The following is a 21,013-nucleotide window of genomic DNA, read 5'->3' as shown; positions in this document are numbered from 1 at the left end:
AAAAATTAGGAGAACTTATTTCTAGACCCAAAAAACGGCAGAAATTCGAATTTCAAAGTTTAAATTGTTCTACATCAATCAAAACAAGCTGCAAGTCGCAAAATTCCACTCCAGGCTACTGTAGATGCATCATCCTCACGACAAAATGCACAATTATTCAAAACTCCTCGAAACCGCATTTTTGCATGTAGCGTACAAAAAATAGCAAAGAAAAAAAGAACTGGGGCGAGGTCGGCGCGTTTTTAGCCTCCCACGTGTTCCCCTATAAACACGTGGCAATTTTTCAAAATTTCAAAAATTCAAAATTTGGATTCAAAAAATTCATTTTCTTCTGGATGACGTGTTGGAACTACCTGCCGGCGGAAATCAAGCAACATGTCGTCAAAAAGTTGGATTTCATGAGCAGGTACTACAGTAACCCAATTTTGAAAAACTACAGTAACCCAATTACAAAAATCAATCAATTCTTCAGAGTGGCCCTTAGAAGTACATGTCGCCTCAACTATCATATTGTGAATTCCACGAAATTGGAATTGCCACGTGTCAGATTTGGATACAAAAGGGGGAGAAGTTTGATTGTGATCTACACGGGAATCGAGAAGTTTCTGAGATTGGAATTCGGGAATTGTGAACAGGGACCGGTTGTGATGAAGTGAGTTTTGAAATGTATCGGTATCGCTATCATCGCTATCAAATCGAAAAATTTGGGAAGTTCGAATATAGCCACATGTCGGGGAGACTAAAAAACGCGCCGTCGTCGCGCCAGCCTCTATTTTTTTGTACGCCACTACAAAAAAGTGCTTCCGGGTCTTTGTGTGAGTAAACTGAGCCAATTATTTTGCACATTTTAAGCCCACCACCATCTTAACCCCCACTGAATTGTAAACTACATTTCAGTCAAAAACGGAACATTTTTGGCTTTTTTTGTTTCAATCTGGCGTACCTTTGGCTCGTTTTTGCATTAGCTTGATAGATTTCGTCTAGTGGATCATTTTTGTAGTTGACCACTTTTCGATAGCTCCGCCCACTTTTGAGATATGCGCCTTTGAACTCGCTAACTTCTCTTCGCCTCCTCCTCTCTCTTCAGTGGTCGCTATTTTTAAAGGCGCATATCTCAAAAGTGGGCGGAGCTATCAAAAAGTTGTCAACTACAAAGTTGGAGAACTAGGTTGGATCTACAAAATGAATGTGATTTCAATAAAATTTGACCAGTTTTGATGGCGTGACAAGGTCTCAAAGGAAAATTCTCCATTTTGATATATTTTTCAGCTTATAACACTGCGTTTTAAGCGATTTTTAGACTAAAAACGATACCAGTAGGTATACATTTTTCAGATCCGAAAACACGTGTGACCCAAAAGAAACCATCACGAAACTGCTGCCGTCACCCGTGAATTCAATCGTATATTCGATTCTGACACTGATTTCTCTACTCGCCCACCAATCGATATTGATTAAAGTAATGGAATGGGAGGTGTCTCCAGAGGACTTTGAAAGACTCATTGGCCGTCTAATTCTCATTTTTTTGGATGGACAAAAGTTTCGAATCACCGAAATTGCGATGAGACAACAGAAATGGACACAAATTCTTCACAAGTTCCCGTTTGATTTGCTTTATTTTGACGAGCTGGAAAATATCCGACAGATGGCATTGACGATTCATCCGCAACGCTTGACTCTTTTCATGGTCTATCAATTTAAGCAGTGTATAAACGGCAAATGGTTATGTAGGTTTTTCAAGGACATTTTTGATAGCTCCGTCCTTTTGCGCTTTTAAAGATAGAGTACTGTATTGACAGTCGCTACAGTAGCCGGTCTTTAAAGGCGTATATCTCAAAAGTGGGCGGAGTTATCAAAATGTTGTCAACTACAAAAACACTATATTTGAAATTGTGCACATTTTCCTAGTTGACAACTTCTTGATAGTTCTGCCCACTTTTGAGATATGCGCCTTTAAAGATGCTGAATAGACGGTCGGTACATCTTGAAAGGCGCACATCTCAAAAGAGGGCGGAGCTATCAAAAAAATTTCAAATATGCCGGTTTCGAAACGTCCCTTGTTTTTTTTCAGACAGTACCGACATGCGAATGAAAAGAGAGGCATGGGAATCAAATTATGTCATAAGAATTAAAACGGACAATGAGAAACACAACGTAGAAACGCCTCCAACGACGACGGCCATGTTTCTCAGCAAAAAGTTGCGTAATTAAATTTGGTTAATTAATTTATTAAAGTTAATTCCCGAATTTCAGCATCCATCGCACACTCGGAACAGAAGTAAAGAGCGACGATATTGTTTCATGCTGTCACAAGTCGGAATGCGGCGCGTTTGTGTATACGGTGGAAAAGCAGTTCGAGTATCATTTGGACTATTTGAAGGTGAGTTTGCTATCATCGCCATCATCGCTATTGTCTCTATCAGAGTTGTTGGGAAGTAAACTAACTCGAAAGTTAGACGGAAGTGAGTTTTATTTCGACAATATGAAACTAACTTCAAAACTAATAAGTTAATATGTTGTATTGATGGTATTACTACCCTTCGAGCATAAAAATTCCGAAATTTTTCTTATCCCCTACCAGTAGACCCGAAAAAGCAGCCGAATTTGAAACCCGGAAGTCGGAAGTCGGAAGTGAAGACTTTTTAAGGTCTACTGGTAGGGGATAAGAAAAATTTCGGAATTTTTAATGCTCGAAGTATAGTAATACCATCAATACAACATATTAACTTCATATTTTTTAAAGTTCGTTTCATATTGTCGAAATAAAACTCACTTCCGTCTAACTTCCGAGTTTACTTCCATGCAACTCTGGTCTCTATCATCGCTATCATCGCTATCATCGCTATCATCGCTATCATCGCTATCATCGCTATCATCGCTGTCATCTATATCATCGCTATCATCGCTATCATCGCTATCATTACAGAGTCAGAAATGTGGACTCGGCTCATTCTGCAAACGATGCTCGGATCCATTCGAATACTGGTATTATCAGAATTTGCCGCGTCGAGTGCTTCACGAATCATTTTGGACGGATTTCATTTTGAATATCGATCAGGGATTGATTAGGGAGGAGCTGAGAGGAAAGTATGAGAGAAATGAGAGGGAGAGGATTCAGAAGGCGTCGAAGAAGAAGAAATTGGTGCCATCGTGGGGATTCAGAAGTGAGGTGCCAATTCAAAATGAGGGGGGACAAGGAAAGAAGAAGAAGAAGAACCCGATTCTGGAGAATTTCAAGGATTCAGAAGACGTCGGAGAGCCAGAAGTCGTCAGTCTTGAATATTTCGAGGATTCCGAGGATTCCGAGGATTCAGAAGCCATGGAGTACCAGAAGCAGACTTCTGACTTCATGGCTCCTCGATTCATTGTGACTGTCGTTTTATTCCCGATTCTGGTTTCTTTTATTTTTTACTTGATATGGTTTTGAATATTTTTGAGAGTAAAGATTTTGCACCATATCTCACGACAAAATGCACAAAGTTTCAAAAATCCGAGAAAACCATTCCAAGGCTCAAAAACTGCCAGAAAACCAGTGTTTTACGTTAAAATCGTACTAAATCTATCAAAATGAGCTGAAAACATCAAAATTCTATTGAGGCTACTGTAGATGCATCATATCTGACGACAAAATGCACAAATTTTCAAAAATCCGTGAAAAATGTTTCTAGACCCAAAAAACGTCAGAAAATCAAAATTTCACAATAAAATTGTTTAAAATCTATCAAAACAAGCCAAAAATCTTAAAATTCCACTCCAGGCTGCTGTAGATGCACCATATCTCACGACAAAATGCTCAATTTTTCAAAAATTCGAGAAAACAAGTTTCTAGACCCAAAAAACATCAGAAATTCGAATTTTAAACTCAAAATCGCTGAAAATTTAAAAATTCCTTTCACAACAATTTTTTTCATTAACAGGACAGAATTCTAAGCTACAAAGTACGAAAAAAAGGAAAAAGGAAAAAGAAAAGCAAAATGGAAATGCATGGGACAGAGAAAGAACCAGTGTGTATTTGAATAGAGATGTTCAAATAAATAATTAAATAAAGCAATTAATTGGTCAATTAAAATTGTTAATTACGGCGACGCTGCTCCTCCCGCCACCACACCAGACACCACTGATTCATAAGTGGAACTTTTCGAGAACTTCTCCGCGTCTTGCATCTCTTCTTTGCTATGATGGATACCGTAACCGAAGTAGATTGCGAATCCGACGCCCATCCAAACTGCCAACCGGATCCACGTGATCCAGGCCAGGTGGACCATCATTAGGGTGTTGATAAGGAGGGAGAGAGCGGGGATTAGCGGGACGCATGGGACCTGAAATAAGAAGTTTTTGAGATTAGGGGGACGTTTTGAAACGGGGACATTTCAGAACTGAGACATTTCAAAAACAAAATGTTTATAATTCTCAGAGGACTCTAAAAATGAAAAAGAAAAAAACCTTTTTTTCAAAAAATTCTCAGCTTTGAGAGCCCGTAACTCTTTCATTTTTAGTTTTTCTAACTAATTGATAATTGGTTGTTGTAGATCAGATCTAGAGCTTCATTTTTGCAATTGACAACTTTTTGATAGCTCCGCCCACTTTTGAGTTATGCGCCTTTAAAGACAAAAAGATCGCGCGCACCGCCGACACCCCAGCCTATCTTCAAAGACGCATATCTCAAAAGTGGGCGGAGCTACCTGAAAATTGTCAACTACAAAAATGAAGGTCTAGGTTTGATCTACAAGATAAAATAACCTAAAAACTGAAAAAGTTAAAAATCAGAAAAATTGACCGCAAGTGGTCTCGAACCCTGGTACCCATTCTTATAGTGGTGCATCTTGACCAAAATCTTCTGGGGGCCAAATTTTTGCTAAAAATGTGGTTTCTTACATGGAAAAGTAGGTTTTGTATAGTTTCTGATGTTAGAAATTGAGTTTTCCGGTTATTTTGATGTAAAAATCACATTTTGGCGTTAAAAATGACGCAATTTCCAACTTTAAAGGCGCATATCTCAATAGTGGGCGGAGCTACCAAAAATTTGTCAACTACAAAAATGAAGGTCTAGGTTTGATCTACAAGATAAAATAACCTAAAAACTGAAAAAGTTAAAAATCAGAAAAATTGACCGCAAGTGGTCTCGAACCCTGGTACCCATTCTTATAGTGGTGCATCTTGACCAAAATCTTCTGGGGGCCAAATTTTTGCTAAAAATGTGGTTTCTTACATGGAAAAGTAGGTTTTGTATAGTTTCTGATGTTAGAAATTGAGTTTTCCGGTTATTTTGATGTAAAAATCACATTTTGGCGTTAAAAATGACGCAATTTCCAACTTTAAAGGCGCATATCTCAATAGTGGGCGGAGCTACCAAAAATTTGTCAACTACAAAAATGAAGGTCTAGGTTTGATCTACAAGATAAAATAACCTAAAAACTGAAAAAGTTAAAAATCAGAAAAATTGACCGCAAGTGGTCTCGAACCCTGGTACCCATTCTTATAGTGGTGCATCTTGACCAAAATCTTCTGGGGGCCAAATTTTTGCTAAAAATGTGGTTTCTTACATGGAAAAGTAGGTTTTGTATAGTTTCTGATGTTAGAAATTGAGTTTTCCGGTTATTTTGATGTAAAAATCACATTTTGGCGTTAAAAATGACGCAATTTCCAACTTTAAAGGCGCATATCTCAATAGTGGGCGGAGCTACCAAAAATTTGTCAACTACAAAAATGAAGGTCTAGGTTTGATCTACAAGATAAAATAACCTAAAAACTGAAAAAGTTAAAAATCAGAAAAATTGACCGCAAGTGGTCTCGAACCCTGGTACCCATTCTTATAGTGGTGCATCTTGACCAAAATCTTCTGGGGGCCAAATTTTTGCTAAAAATGTGGTTTCTTACATGGAAAAGTAGGTTTTGTATAGTTTCTGATGTTAGAAATTGAGTTTTCCGGTTATTTTGATGTAAAAATCACATTTTGGCGTTAAAAATGACGCAATTTCCAACTTTAAAGGCGCATATCTCAATAGTGGGCGGAGCTACCAAAAATTTGTCAACTACAAAAATGAAGGTCTAGGTTTGATCTACAAGATAAAATAACCTAAAAACTGAAAAAGTTAAAAATCAGAAAAATTGACCGCAAGTGGTCTCGAACCCTGGTACCCATTCTTATAGTGGTGCATCTTGACCAAAATCTTCTGGGGGCCAAATTTTTGCTAAAAATGTGGTTTCTTACATGGAAAAGTAGGTTTTGTATAGTTTCTGATGTTAGAAATTGAGTTTTCCGGTTATTTTGATGTAAAAATCACATTTTGGCGTTAAAAATGACGCAATTTCCAACTGTAAAGGCGCATATCTCAATAGTGGGCGGAGCTACCAAAAATTTGTCAACTACAAAAATCTAGCCCCAGATTTGATCTACACAACCATATTACATAAAAATGGATACAGTAAGCCAGGAACCCGTGACGGGATCTCAAAGTTAGCTAGCCGATCTCAGCCGAGCTCAACCGATCTTAACCGATCTCCATTAATGAAATTTAAAAAAAACATACCTTGAAATCCAACGGCGTATTATTTTGATAATGTGCACAAATAAAAAGAAATGAGAGGATAACCACAATAACATTGACCAAAAGGAACACTTGACCAAGTAGGGGACCATATAAATAACCGGAACTGAACCCAATTCCGGATAAGAACATAGACACAATCATCACACTCATTCCGTAATAAATCGAGTGTCCCGGTTGCAAATGATTCAGAAAATCGCAAAATGGAATCGAGAATCGAAGTTTTCCTCCATTGTCGAATTGTCCCTCGTCTATCGAGTACGCTGGTTGATAGCGGAGGATGATGACACAGGCGGAGACAATGGAGTAGGCGAGGAGCGTGCCGATGGACAGGAATTCTACCTGAAAATAGGAAATTGTGTTGGTTGTGTAGGTCAAATATAGAGCTTCATTTTTGTAGTTGACAACTTTTCGATAGCTCCTCCCACTTTTGAGATATGCACCTTTAAATTGAAGAAATGGTCATTTTCAACACGAAAATGTGATTTCTGGGTCAAAATTACCAGAAAATTCTATTTCTAACTGAACAAAATTTAATTTTCCATGTCGGAAACCAAAAAATCACATTTTTAGCAAAAATGTGGCCGAGAAGGTCTTGGTCAAGGTGCGTCACTATGAGAATGGGTACCAGGGTTCGATTCCGCTTGGGGTCAATTTCTTCTATTTTTTATTTTTTCTGTTTTTAATTTGTTTTATCTTGTAGATTAAAAGTAACGCTACATTTTTGTAGTTGACAACTTTTTGATAGCTCCACCCATTTTTGAGATATGCGCCTTTAAAGGTTGGCTGGGGTGTCGGCGGCGCGCGCGCTTTCTTTGTAATTAAAGTCACATAACTCAAAAGTGGGCGGAGCTATCAAAAAGTTGTCAACTACAAAAATGATCTACTACTTCTGATCTACAGGGTGAAATAAATTAAAAACAGGAAACATTAAAAATTTTTAAAAAAATCTTGGCTTTTGCTAAAAATGTGGTTTTAGACATGAAAATATTGGTTTTGAGTAGTTTTTAAAGTCAGAAATGGAATTTTCCGGTTATTTTGATGTAAAAATCAAATTTTGGCGTTAAAATGAGCAATTTAGGAATTTCTAACTTTGAAGGCGCATAACTCAAAAGTGGGCGGAGCTATCTAAAAGGTGTCAACTACAAAAATGGAGAACTGGATTTGATCTACACAGTCATGCTACTCAAACTTAGGTAGCCGATCTCAACCGATCTCAAAGAAAGTTACTTACCAGCGTAGTAATATCAAACAACAATGCAATAATCGCTGTAAGGAATCCAAAAACCAAAAGAGCTTGAATCGGAACTTGAGTTTTCGGGTTAACAGATGCCAACGAACTGAACAACAATCCATCATCCGCCATCGCAAATACACATCTCGGTAGAGCGAACATTCCACCGACAAGACTCGTCGTCATCCCAAAAAGAGCGCCCAGTGAGACGGCGTAACTCGCGAATTCCGCACCGCGCATTATGAAGGCGTCGGAGAACGCGGCGGTCGGGTGGACCATGTTATAGGGGATCATAAGGGTCAGGGAGGCTGACATAAGGACATAGGATAGGGTGACAATGGTCATGGAGGAGAAAGTGGCGATTGGGATGGATCTGGAAATCCAAAAATCAAAGAAAAATAGCGAAAATGAAGAAAGTTACAGAATTTCAAAACTTTTACGGAAATCGTCGATCGTAAATTATAGCATAACTCAGTAGGATTTAGTCAGAAATTGAAAATTCTTAAATTTCTGAAGTCAGCTCATCAGGACGCTTCGAATGAGTATAATCAAGCCTATTTTCTGAAAATTTTGCTAAATTTGCAAAATTTCGGTCCTGTACGCTTGGATTAGAGCGAAAACATTCTTGGATACAATTCTAACTTATTGCCATTGATCTGATCCAAAAACTAGTGAAAAATAGCAAAAATTCGAAACTTTTCGAAAATCGTCGATCTTAAATTGTAGCATAACTTGATTGGGTTCAGTCCAAAACTGAAAATTCTTGCATTTCTGGAATCAGCGCGCCGAGACGCTTCAAATGAGTATAAACATGACAAGATTTGCAGCATTTTCGAGGTCTATGCGCCTTTAAACTGGGTTACTGTAGTTTTCGTGTCGAGACTCAACTTTCTTCAAACCTAGTCATGATTATACTCATTCGAAGCGTCTTGGTGTGCTGATTCCAAAAAATCAGGAATTTTCAGTTTTAGACTAAATCCAACCGAGTTATGCTTCAATTTGCGATCGATGATTTTCGAAAAGTTTCGAAAGTCTGTTCTTTGCTATTTTCCCAAATTTTTGAATAAGATGAGCACTAATAAACTAGATTTGCAGCTAAAAAAAGCCGTCGCTCTAATCTCAAGCCTACAGTACCCCTGTGGACCCAAATTTGGCAAATTTAGCAGAATTTTCAGAAAATAGGCATGTTTATACTCATACAAAGCGTCATGGTGAGCTGATTCCAAAAATTCAAGAATTATCAGTTTCAGACTACATTCTTTATCACTATCGCTATCACTATCACTCACCTCGCCGGATTCTTTGCCTCCTCTCCCGCCGTCGCCAACCCATCAAACCCAATATACGCGAAAAAGCACGAAGCAGCACCAGCGAACATTCCAGAAACTCCATAAGGGAAGAATCTCGAGTCCCCTTTTTCATCCACTCCACTCCAAAGTGAGAAGTCGGCAAACGTGATACCGTAGAACACGACAATGACGACGACTCCAATATTGAGAATGGTAAGGAACGAGTTGAAGTTGGTGGACACTTTTGAGCCGAGAGCTACGAAAAAGGCGACGAGCACAATGAGCAGGAAGGCGAGCAGGTCAGGGTAGTCACCGAAGAATGAGGACGCCTGAAAATTTGATTAAAATTAGATTAAAATCGATTAAAATACCAAATTTTCAAAAAATTCGAAAAAAATTTGGTGGCCTAGAATCATTGATTTTCTCGGTTTTTTCTTGAAATTTTGGAATAATATTTTTTGATCTTTTTGAGCTTTTTAGTCCAAAATAATACAAAATCGATAACAATGTCAAGTTTTCAAAAATTTCGAAAAAAAAATTGATGGCCGAGAAAATTTTTTGGTGGCCTAGAAACCCAAATTCTTGATTTTCTCGTTTTTTCTAGAAATTTTGGTGTTTTTCCACTCTCGGAAGGCCCTAGTCTACAAAAAACATAATTTTGGAGTGGTGGCCTAGAAAAGCACTTGGTGGCCTAGAAACCCAAATTTTCGATTTTCTGCCCATTTTTTTGATTTTTACATGGTTTGTTACTTAAAATCAGTAATAACTAACTAAAAATTTACCAATTAATCGATAAAAATGTCAAAATTTCAAAAATTTCGAAAAAAAAAATTTGGTGGCCGAGAAAAGTTTTTTGATGGCCTAGAAACCCGAATTTTTGGATTTTTTGTCATTTTTCTTAATTTTTACATAGTTTTGTACTTAAAGACAGTCTAAAATGACGCGAAATCGTTAATAAAGTCAAATTTTCAAAATGTTCGAAAAAAAAATTTGGTGGCCGAGAAAATTTTTTGGTGGCCTAGGAACCCAAATCCTTGATTTTCTCTGTTTTTTTTTTGGATTTCTCGTATTTTTCCACTTTCGGAAGGCCCTAGTCATCAAATAACATGATTTTGGACACAAAAATCAATAAAAATCTCGAATTTTAAAAAATCTCGAAAAAAAATTTGGTGGCCTAGGAACCCAAAACCTTGATTTTCTCGATTTTTTTAAAAAATGTTGGTGTGTTTTCACTTTCAAAAGGTCCTAGTCATCAAAAAGCATATTTTTGGAGTGGTGGCCTAGAAAACCACTTGGTGGCCTAGAATCGCGAATTCTTGATTTTCAAGGTTTATAGCTTTAAGACAGTCTAAAATTTTCAAAAATTTTGAGAAAAAATTTGGTTCTCTAGAACTCCCACCTCATGAAGATGTCCTGTCCTTGCAATCGTCGAATTCGAGATCACATTTCCCAACAGTGAATCCAAATAGCCAGACCATGAGCGGGCGACTGCGGCGGCTCCGAGCATGTGCTCCAACACAATATTCCATCCGATTATGAAGGCCCAGAGCTCTCCGACACCGACGTAGGTATAGGTGTAGGCACTGCCGGCCTTCGGAAAACGGGCGCCGAATTCAGCGTAGCAGAGGGCGGAGAGCAGGGAGGCGAATCCTGGAAAATTGTATCATAACTCGGCTGGATTTAGTCTGAAACTGAAAATTCTTAAATTTCTGAAATCAGCGCGCCGAGACGCTTTGAATGAGTATAATCATGACCAGGTTTGGTGCATTTTTGAGGTCACTGCGCCTTTAAACTGGGTTACTGTAGTTTTCGTGTCGAGACCCAACTTTCTTCAAACCGTCATGTTTATACTCATTCGAAGCGTCTCGGTGCGCTGATTCCAGAAATTTAAGAATTTTCAGTTTTTGACTAAATCCAACCGAGTTATGCTACAATTTTTGGATAAGATAACTCACCAGCCAACAAAAACGATAGCACAATCGACGGACCGGCCGTATTCCTGACCACCGATCCGGTCAACACATAAATTCCGGCTCCAATCATATGTCCGACACCCAATAAAGTGATATCGAAGGTGCTCAGACATCTTCTGAGGGGCGTGGCCAGCTCTCCAGCCGGCAGGTTTTTCAGCCGGAAGACACGTTCTCGAAGCGCCGAGAAACGCATTTTCTAGGTGGAGGTGGTGGTGACGGTGAACTTTTGGTATCGGAGAGTTTTATGGGACGTTCTGAAAAAAAAGACATGATTTTGTTGCATGTGGAGAGAAGAGAAGAGTGAGAAGACATAAAAATCGGAAACCGGGACGTTTTGAAACTGTTAAAAACGTTCGGGTTCTCTAGAACGATAGTGATAGCGATAGGAATAGCAATAGAGATAGCGATAGGGATAGTGATAGGGATAGCGATAGGGATATCGATAAGGATAGCGACAAAGGGTATTTTGAAACCGAAACGTTTTGAAACTGTTAAAAACGTTTGGGTACTCTGGAACGATAGGGATAGGGATAGGGATAGGGATAGCGATAGGGATAGTGATAGGGATAGTGATATCGACAAAAGGTATTTCGAAACCGAGACGTTTTGAAACTGTTTCAGAACCGTCTGTTTGTTAGCTTTTCCGACGTTTCTAATTTGGGACGTTTCAAAACTAGAGAAAGCTTGGTCTTTGGTTTCAAAATGTCCTAATTTTTATTCAAAACCAAATCGATCATTATGCAATGTGTTCGAGACCACATGGATAGAGAACGAGAGACACAACGATTTCGGAAAATAGTGAAAACTGAACAGAAAACGAGAGATAGAGAAATAGAGAGCGCTCATTCTATTCTGCGCAACGAAAGATAAACAAAGAATAGTTTTTTTTTCGTTTCATTTCGGAAAAAAGAAAATTGTAAGCTAGCCGGACGGACGGGCAGTGAGAGACAATAATAATGACAGTTTGTGATCAATTTTTCAACACGTTTTTCTACTGTTTAGGACTGAAAAAAGTCTGAAAATGACAGAATTATTATATTTTTGAAACGACATTTTCTAAACTATCTTGTTTTGTAATACTTACTAGCTTCAAAACGTCACGTTTCAAAAACTACCCTCGTAACTCGCTTGAAACTCAATATTATGAGATGAAAAATATACCAAAATGCTGATCTCGGTGAGTTCTATGTCTCTGATATACTACGGGCCTGATGGCTAGTCGTTAATGGCGCGAAAAAGTGCCAAAAACGTGAAAATGGTCAAAAAAGCCATTCTAGCTAACTTTTTTCCATTTTCGAAAGTTGTGGTGCTCACGAAGTGATTTGACAGTATATTGGGTGATATTTCTAAAAGTTTTGGCAATGCGGAACGTTCTTAAATCTAAAATTACGTTAATATTGTCTTTCAGAAGTTTTTATGCTACAAAATGCCAAGTTTTCATATTATTACCACAATTTGAGATTTAAGGACGTTCCACACCAGAGATGTTGGGAAGTGAAAATTTTCTTATCCGGAAGTTGGAAGTCATAAGTGATTTTTCTTATCAGGAAGTCGGAAGTCGGAAGTCGGTAGTGAAAAAACGCCCGGAAGTCGGAAGTTCGAAATCGGAAGTAGGAAGTCGGAATTAGATTTTTTCGCAAATATTCCAAAACTCCAAGAGAAAAATCATAAAATACGCGAAAATCAGTGGTAAATTAGTTTTTGGCTAAAGAAAAGCCCATTTTCTCTCCTTTTAGACCATTTTTCCATGTATTTCTGCAAAATGCACTTTTCGAAAATTCCACAGTTATGGAATGACGGAAGTCGGAAGTAAAATTTCTTATCCGGAAGTCGGAAGTCGGAAGTCGGAAGTCGGAAGTGAAAAAAAAGCCCGGAAGTCGGAAGTCGGAAGTCGGAATTCCCAACAACACTGTTCCACATCTTCAAACTTCTCAGAAATGTCAAAAAATATGCAGTTAAACCCATTCCTATTAACTTCACCAGTGACCCCCAGCACAAAAACACTTGAAAGTTGAAAAAAGTCCGCACCTCATGAAAAACTTCCAAAAAAATCATTCTAGTACGGCCCGCGACACATTACCGGCAAGCCATCCAGCCCGTACTATATCAGAGACATAGAATACGTCGAGATCTACATTTTGGTATATTTTTCAGCTTCTAATATTGGGTTTTGAGCGAGTTGACACATTTTGGCAATTTATAATCCAAGAGACAAAACGTGCTATGCCAATATTTATGTTCTTACAATTTGAACGAAAAACATAAAAGCTTAGCTTATGTACATAATAACGTCAAATTGAATATGATTGTTACAACGGGTGACAGGTACATGCCACTTTGTGCTTACTAAAGAAAAAGTAGTCATGTTGTACTTGTGGACAGAGAAGGGTTGATGTCACGAGAATAAGAACATGTATAAGAATAGCAGAGTAGTTTTAAAGAGATCAGAAAACGAAAAAAACTACAATTTTCGCAATTTTTACCGCTCCGAAACGACTTAAGAATGAAGAACGTTACAAAACTTCAAAACTTTTCGAAATTCGTTGATCGTAAATTGCAGTATAACTCGGTTGTATTTAGTCTGAGACTGAAAATTCTCAAATTTCTGGAATCAGCGCATTGAGACGCTTCGAATGGATATAATCATGACTAGGTTTGGTGTATTTTCAAGGTCTATGCGCCTTTAAACTGGATTACTGTAGTTTTCGTGTCGAGACCCAACTTTTCTTCAAAACTAGTCATGTTTATACTCATTCTAAGCGTCTCGGCTCGCTGATTCCAGAAAATCAAGAATTTTCAGTTTTAGACTAAATACAACCGAGTTATGCTACAATTTACAATCGACGGCAATGCCCAGAGAGCGTTTTGAAACCAATTCAATGTGTTCCCACCAATTTTTGCCCATTTTTGGACTCAAAATTGCAAGAAAAACAAAAATAAATGATGTGGAAAATGGGAGAGGGACAACAACTAGAAAACGTAGAAGGCAAAAAGAAGAAGAAGAAGATGGTTCTCAGTTTCCCTCCTCTCCGCACCATCTGCGTCTCCCCATTCCCCCTATTAACTTTGCTCATCCATCGCTCCTCTCTCTCGGAGCCCCGGAGCTCCGGAGAGCACCATTAATTGCCGCCTGAGGCAAAGGCTGGAGTGACGGAGAGGGGAGAGGGAGGGGGAAGGGCTCCGTGAGCCCGAGCCAAATATAGATCCGGTGGAAAAAAGGGGGTGGAAGGATAGAGGGGGGAAGAGGAAATGTGCATAATTTCAGCATCTTGGTAGCAAAAAAACATGGAAATTATTGTTTTTTGGCGAAAAAATGACGAAATTCAGTGAGATTTGGGGATAGCGATGATAGCGATGATAGCAAGGATAGCGATGATAGCGATGATAGAGATGATAGCGATGATAGCGATGATAGAGATGATAGAGATGATAGCGATGATAGCGATGATAATGATGATAGCTACGATAGAGATGAGAGCGATGATAGAGATGATAGCGATGATAGCGATGATAGCGATGATAGCGATGATACCGGCGTTTCAAAACTGAGACACTCCGAAACCAAGGACGTTATGAAACTGTTCTCAAACGGGTTTTTTGAAAAATTTTCGATAATTTTCGAAACGTCCATTTTTTTGTTACCGGACATTTCGAAACCGTTTTATGTTCAATATCAATAATTTGATTAGTTCTAAACCTGCGGATTTTAAGTGTCGTAGTTTCGAAATGTCCTGGGACATTTTGAAACTGAAAAATCCCAAATTTTCATCTGAAATCCAACAAAACAAGACCAAAAATCCGAATAAATCTCATCCAAAAAAGGAAAAGAAGCGGAAAATTGGATTAATCCAATCTCCCCAAAGAATTAATGTGTTTATGGCACATTTCTTGATTAAATTCTGTGCCTAAAATGCCATAAACAACAAAAAAAAGAGAATTGGTATGCATACAATTTTGTGTGCTGGACGGAATTTTAGATGGGGAAAAAAAGCGAAAAACTAAAAAAAAATGGGGGGAAGAAATGACTTTATGTAGGGAGACGGCGGGACGGGGACGGGCTCTTAGAAAACTTTTTTTTTGAAAGGGAAGAAAAAAGTAACAATTTCTTGGGAAACCAATTTATTTATGGACATGTTGAATTTTCGAAAAAAAAAAGTTGGTGGCCGAGAAAACTTTTTGGTGGCTTAGAAAACCAAATCCCCAATTTCTGATGTTTTTCCACTTTCAGAAGGTCCTGATCATCAAAAAACATAATTTTGGAGTGGTGGCCTAGAAAATTTTTTGGTGGCCTAGAAACCCAATTTTTTGATTTTTTCGGTTTTTACCAATTGGGTTTGGCACATTTTAAACAAAGACGTTCTGAAACCGGTCATTTTAAAACCGTAAACAACAAAAATTGTTCAAAAATTCGGTTTCCTGGCGTGCCATTGGCGCGTTTTGAGTTCAAAATCCAAAATTTCAACGATTTTGTTCTCCTGGCGTGCCTTCAGCGCATTTCAACTCAAAACATCTTAAATCAATGATCTGGCGTGTCTTTGGCGCGCCGAGGTTCAATTTTCGGTATTTTCGAATTAGACCCAATTTCCAAACGTCTGGTGCGCCTTTGACGCGTTTTGAGAGAAAAAATTGCATTTTCGACTAGGAAATTTAACTTCCTTTTGACCAGCTACCATTTTAAAACGCCTCGGTTTCAAAATGGGATTTCGAAACATCATAACCATCAAGCACCTCTTAATCTGTCTGATATAGTTCAAAAATATCGCTATCCCTATCGATATCCCTATCGTCTCAATTCCGAAAAAATCTCGACAAAAGTTCATAATATTCATTCAACAGCACCCAAGAACTCTTTTCTTCTTTTTTTCTATCTTTTTCTCCTCCACCACCACCTTCTCCACCGGAACATTTGCAGCCATCAAATCCGTCATCATCTTCTTCTGCCCTTTTTCTATTTTCTCCGTTTCCAACTCCCAATCATCCAAAGACTTCTGAAACTTCTCAATAAACTCCTCATTCTTCTTTTTCACCCATTCAGACTCCGCCTCCAAAACTAAATTCTCCTTCCATCGGCCATAAGTAGAACCGATCATCATATCGTACTTCGCCACTTCATTTGGCTTGTTTTTCCAGTCAGAATCTGATTTTTTCTGTGCGTCGTAATGACAGATCTCCAGGTAACCGGCTGGAGAAAAGATCAATGGGGAAAGAGGGATGGAGGAGGTGTCCTGAAAATGTTTTTTGATAAAAATACCATTTTCTAAGTTTTTTTTTCCAAATTTCTGGTGTTTTTCTACTCTTAGAAGGTCCTGGTCATCAAAAAACATAATTTTGGAGTGGTGGCCTAGAAATCCACTTGGTGGCCTAGAAACCCGAATTTTCGATTTTCTGTCCGTTTTTAAAAAAAATTTTCGTAGTTTTCTACCCTAAAAAACACGAAATTGATAAAAATGTCAAATTTTCAAAAATATCAAAAAAAAAAATGTTGGTGGCCGAGAAATTTTTTGGTGGCCTAGAAACTCAAATCCTTGATTTTCTCGGTTTTTTCTCGAAATTTTGTGGTTTTTTCACTTTCAGAAAGATCCGGTCATCAAAAAACATAACTTTGGAGTGGTGGCCTAGAAACCCAAATTCTTGATTATCTCGGTTTTTTTAAAAACGTTGGTGTTTTTCCATATAGTTTTGAGATTTTACAAAGTTTATAGTTTTAAAACAATTCAAAATAACACGAAGATTATGAAAATGTCAAATTTTCAAAAATTTTCGAATAAAAAGTTTGGCAGTGGCCTAGAACCTCTGGTTTCGAAACGTCCTATAAAACCAAGACGTTCTGAAACCAAAAAACTAGTTTTAAAACGTACCCAGCCAATAGGCGGTCCTGAAACTGTTCCGAAACGTCTCGGTTTTAAATTATTCGATTACTCGTATTCTCTAAATGGACAGTTTCAAAACGTCTTGGTTTTGAGGTGTCCCGGTGGTGACGGCACGATCCAGGACGTTTGAAAACCAAGTTGTTTTGAAACCAGTTTTGAAACGTCTCGGATTGAAACGTCCCTTGATCATGGCGGTTGCAAATGAATAGCGCTCTTGTCATGGACTACAAAATGGTTGCGAAACGTCCCGAGGCATTTTGAAACCAGTTTCAAAACGTCCCCGTATTCAAAGTGTCCCGATAAACTCACATTTTGATCTCTTAATCCCAATTCAAAGACCATCGTCTCCCCTTTCTTCATCAGACCATAAATCTGAGTGCTCACTCCATTCCTCACTTTTGGATCCCGAATTTCGCATAACAACGAGTTACAGGTCACATAGACTTCCTGTTCCAGGCAATCATGATTATTTTGGATCGAATATTTCACAGATTTGTTGAGTGGAATTGAGAATGTTACTGGTTGCAAATCGACATGAAGAGCTGCGATTTTTGGCCCCGAGTCGTGGGTTCGACGCGGAGGGGGATCATAGCAAGTTAGGTAGCAACTCATAATTTGGAAATAATTGAAATAAATTTTTATTTCGAATTTGAAATTATTCACGTAAGATCTGGATTTCTAGGGGAAAGCGTGGAAATTTTTTGAAATTTTCTCCAGATTTACGTGGAAATTTTGAAGGAAAAGAATCATTTCCTACATCAAAATGAGTATCGATTTGTGCGAAAACTTCGCTGAAGCCTACATCGACCCGGAGAAATTGAGTAAGCCGTTTCAAAACCAAAGACGTTTCGCAACCATTTTCAGTTTTTGAAAGTCTAGAAGGAAACATTGATCCAGAAAATGAGTACGCGAATATCGTAAAAGGTGCCTCCTACACTCCGTACCCGGCAACCCTTGGACTCCGAGTGACTGGAAATCAATTCCAAATTTCTCCCGGGCAACCATCAAAATTCAGTCTGAAATTAGTGAGATCTTATTGTCATGACGTCATAGTGGAAGTTCACTCATTGATATTCGAGATTGTGAATCCACGGGCTCGAAGAGGGATCACTACGCAGGTGTTCCATAGATTGGGGCCAAATCAGACAATGGATTTTGAGATTGGACTCAAAAAACAGGATTTGAAGGTAAGCGAAAGCGATAAAATAAAAAATTCTTCAATTTCTGAAATCTACTCGCCGAGACGCATCGAATGAGTATAATCATGAATAGGTTTGAAGGAAAGTTGGGTCTCGACACGAAAACTACAGTAACCCAGTTTAAAGGCGCATAGACCTCAAAAATACACCAAACCTAGTCATGATTATACTCATTCGAAGCGTCTCGATGAGCTGATTCCAAAAATTCAAGAATTTTTAGTTTTGGACAAAATCTAACCGAGTTATGGTGCAATTTACAATCGGAGGTTTTCGAAAAGTTGCGAAAGTTGCAGTATTTTCGAATTAGTTTAGATCAATTAGGTCCAATTTTCAAAGAACTGGTGCTCCTCTGACGCGGTTTGATCTTTATTTTTGCTGTTCTTCGTTTTGTAGAAAAATCGCATTTTTCGCTTAAAACACGCATTTTCGGCTGGAAATTTCAATGCGATATTTTGACAGCTACCATTTTGAAACACCTCGGTTTCAAAACGGGGTTTCAAAACGTCATCAATCACCATCGTTATCACTGTCGCTATCCCTATCGCTATCCCTATCACTATCACTATTTTTCAGAATCCCGACCTGAAAAACTTCAACAACGTCCATCTCACCAATATCTACGGATACCTCACGATTTTCGAGCAAGCTACTCATAAATGGAATGATTGCGATTCGTCATGGGGCCTCACAAAGGAACCAGGAAAACTAACAAGAGTCCTTGCACTTGATCAAAAAGAACACGGGTGGTATGGATTCTGGAAGGAGAGACTAGTGATGAATAGTGCTGAAAATGAGACGGAGGAGGTGAAAGCGTTGAAAAGACAGTTTGCTGAGTTGCTGTGGAAAAAAATGGAAAGAGAAGAGAAAAATCAATATGCAAAGGATAGAGAAAATTTGAAGATGTATATGCAACCGGAGGAATGTGCGAAGATTCAGAAGAAAAAACAGGAAAGAAAGGAGAAGGCAAAAAAGGAGGCGGAAAAATGTCATGAAGAACAGATGAAGAAAGAAAAAGAGGAGGAGAAGAAAAAGAAGAAGAAGTGTATTATTCTCTAGATTATAAGATTGATTGAAATGAAATTTCATTGATTTTCATTTAAAGTTCTAAAAACACACCAACCGAGGCGTTTTAAAATGGTAGCTGTCAAAAGGAATTCCTCTCAAAACGCGTCAAAGGCGCACCAGACCTTTGGAAATTGGGTCTGATTCGAAAATACCGAAAAATTGAATCTTCGATTTAAAATGTTTTGAGTTTGAAATGCGCTGAAGGCACGCCAGGAGAACAAAATCCTTGAAATTTTGGATTTTGCACTCAAAACGCGCCAATGGCACGCCAGAAACCGATTTTTCGGACAATTTTTGTTGTTTTCGGTTTCAAAATGAATGACCGATTTCAAAACGTCTTTGTTTCAAAATGTGCCAAACCCAAAAAACTAATAAGATTTTCCTTCAAACCGAGAAAATCGAAAATTTGGGTTTCTAGGCCACCAATATTTTTTTTTCGATATTTTTGAAAACTTGAACTTTTTATCGATTTCTTGTTATTTTTGACGGTTTTTAAGTAAAAAATGTAAAAATCAAAAAAATCGAAAATTCGGGTTTCTAGGCCACCAAGTGGTTTTCTAGGCCACCACTCCCAAATTAGGAGTTTTGATGATCAGGACCTTCTGAATGTTAGAAAAACACCAAAATTTCGAGCAAAAAACCAAAAAATCAAGGATTTGGGTTTCTAGGCCACCAAAACATTTTCTCGGCCACCAAATTTTTTTTCGAAAATTTGACATTTTCATCGATTTTGTGTTATTTTTTATGAATGTATTGAAGGTTTTTGCTGGTTTTGAGTAGGAAGCTATGTAAAAGTCGAAAATTCGGGTTTCTAGGCCACCACTCCAAAATTAGGTCTTTTGATGATCAGGACCTTCTGAAAGTGGAAAAACACCAAAATTTCAAAAAAAAACGAGAAAGTCAAGGATTTGGGTTCCTAGGCCACCAAAAAATTCTCTCGACCACCAAATAATATGTTTTTTGAAAATTTTGAAATTTTGAAATTTTATTGATTTCGTTTCTAATTTTAAATTGCCGTAAACTAATGAACAGACAATTTCAAAGGCCACGTAAAGATAATAATTTAGTTTTTTCAAACATTTGGGAAAGTCTTTCATTTCTATTCCAAATCCGTAGATTTTTCATAAAAATGTCACATTTCACCAAGAAATCAAAAAATCGATGCAAGTTTTGTAAGTTATCCCTCCAAGAATCCACATATTCATCAAAATCCGAAAAATTCGCAGACTTGGAATCGCCGGAATACGAAACTGGTGACAAGAATCATGAGGACTACAAGTTTTGTTGTGTTGAGAACAGTTATTGCGCGTTTTATAATAAGGTGGGTAGACTTACAACCGCGCTCTACCGAAACCGCGAGAAAATAGTGTGCAAAATTGAGAGACTCAGAGAAAAAGAGACATTTTTCAAAGGCGGTTTCGGTAGAGCGCAGTTGTAAGGTGTTTTATTTTATTTTTATTTTTCAGTCCTGGTTCATTATTCTCTGCGTCACATTTGGTATCCTTCTCGTTGTCTGTTTTCTGGTTCTGCTGTATAGAATTTTTAGAAAGAAGGAGTGATTTTTGTCGAATAAAAGTAAAAAGTTTTTTCTGAATGTTAGGACTCACAGACGCACAGACAGACATGCGGATATTTTTATTTTTGTAGAATATGTAGATCAAAAGTAGATCTACATTTTTGTAGTTGACACCTTTTTGATAGCTCCGCCCACTTTTGAGATATACGCGTTTGAAGATGTGTAGCAGACGGACTGGGGTGTTGCTCTTCTCTGCTGCCTCTCTTTGAAGTGGATATCTCAAAAGTGGGCGGAGCTATCAAAAAGTTGTCAACTACAG

The 21,013-nt window shown here is 38.1% G+C and overlaps 4 protein-coding genes across 4 annotated transcripts; 2 read left to right on the top strand and 2 right to left on the bottom strand.

The window, feature by feature from the left end:
- Window positions 1-335: 335 nt before the first annotated feature.
- On the top strand, window positions 336-3,427 carry GCK72_007791 (uncharacterized protein; the record flags this gene model as incomplete). The annotated part of the gene is made up of 6 exons (XM_053726447.1): window positions 336-406; window positions 473-652; window positions 1,336-1,727; window positions 2,072-2,198; window positions 2,254-2,380; window positions 2,927-3,427. The coding sequence occupies 6 exons, from the start codon at window positions 336-338 to the stop codon at window positions 3,425-3,427; spliced, it is 1,398 nt and encodes a 465-aa protein (XP_053590641.1).
- Window positions 3,428-4,076: 649 nt separating this feature from the next.
- GCK72_007790 (uncharacterized protein) lies at window positions 4,077-11,237 on the bottom strand (the record flags this gene model as incomplete). Its single annotated transcript, XM_003107237.2, has 6 exons — window positions 4,077-4,319; window positions 6,531-6,890; window positions 7,783-8,155; window positions 9,072-9,400; window positions 10,471-10,721; window positions 11,027-11,237. 6 exons carry the CDS (start codon window positions 11,235-11,237, stop codon window positions 4,077-4,079), a joined length of 1,767 nt encoding a protein of 588 aa, XP_003107285.2.
- A 4,636-nt stretch (window positions 11,238-15,873) lies between these two features.
- GCK72_007789 (uncharacterized protein) lies at window positions 15,874-17,526 on the bottom strand (the record flags this gene model as incomplete). Its single annotated transcript, XM_003107096.2, has 2 exons — window positions 15,874-16,269; window positions 17,224-17,526. 2 exons carry the CDS (start codon window positions 17,524-17,526, stop codon window positions 15,874-15,876), a joined length of 699 nt encoding a protein of 232 aa, XP_003107144.2.
- Window positions 17,527-17,677: 151 nt separating this feature from the next.
- On the top strand, window positions 17,678-19,169 carry GCK72_007788 (uncharacterized protein; the record flags this gene model as incomplete). Its single annotated transcript, XM_003107122.2, has 3 exons — window positions 17,678-17,735; window positions 17,779-18,101; window positions 18,687-19,169. The coding sequence occupies 3 exons, from the start codon at window positions 17,678-17,680 to the stop codon at window positions 19,167-19,169; spliced, it is 864 nt and encodes a 287-aa protein (XP_003107170.2).
- Between the last annotated feature and the right edge of the window lie 1,844 nt (window positions 19,170-21,013).

Source organism: Caenorhabditis remanei, chromosome II, assembly GCF_010183535.1.
Source record: "Caenorhabditis remanei strain PX506 chromosome II, whole genome shotgun sequence".
NCBI lineage: Eukaryota > Metazoa > Nematoda > Chromadorea > Rhabditida > Rhabditidae > Caenorhabditis > Caenorhabditis remanei.
The sequence above is the reverse complement of the archived record's forward strand: the minus strand, read 5'-3'. Positions and strand labels throughout refer to the sequence as shown.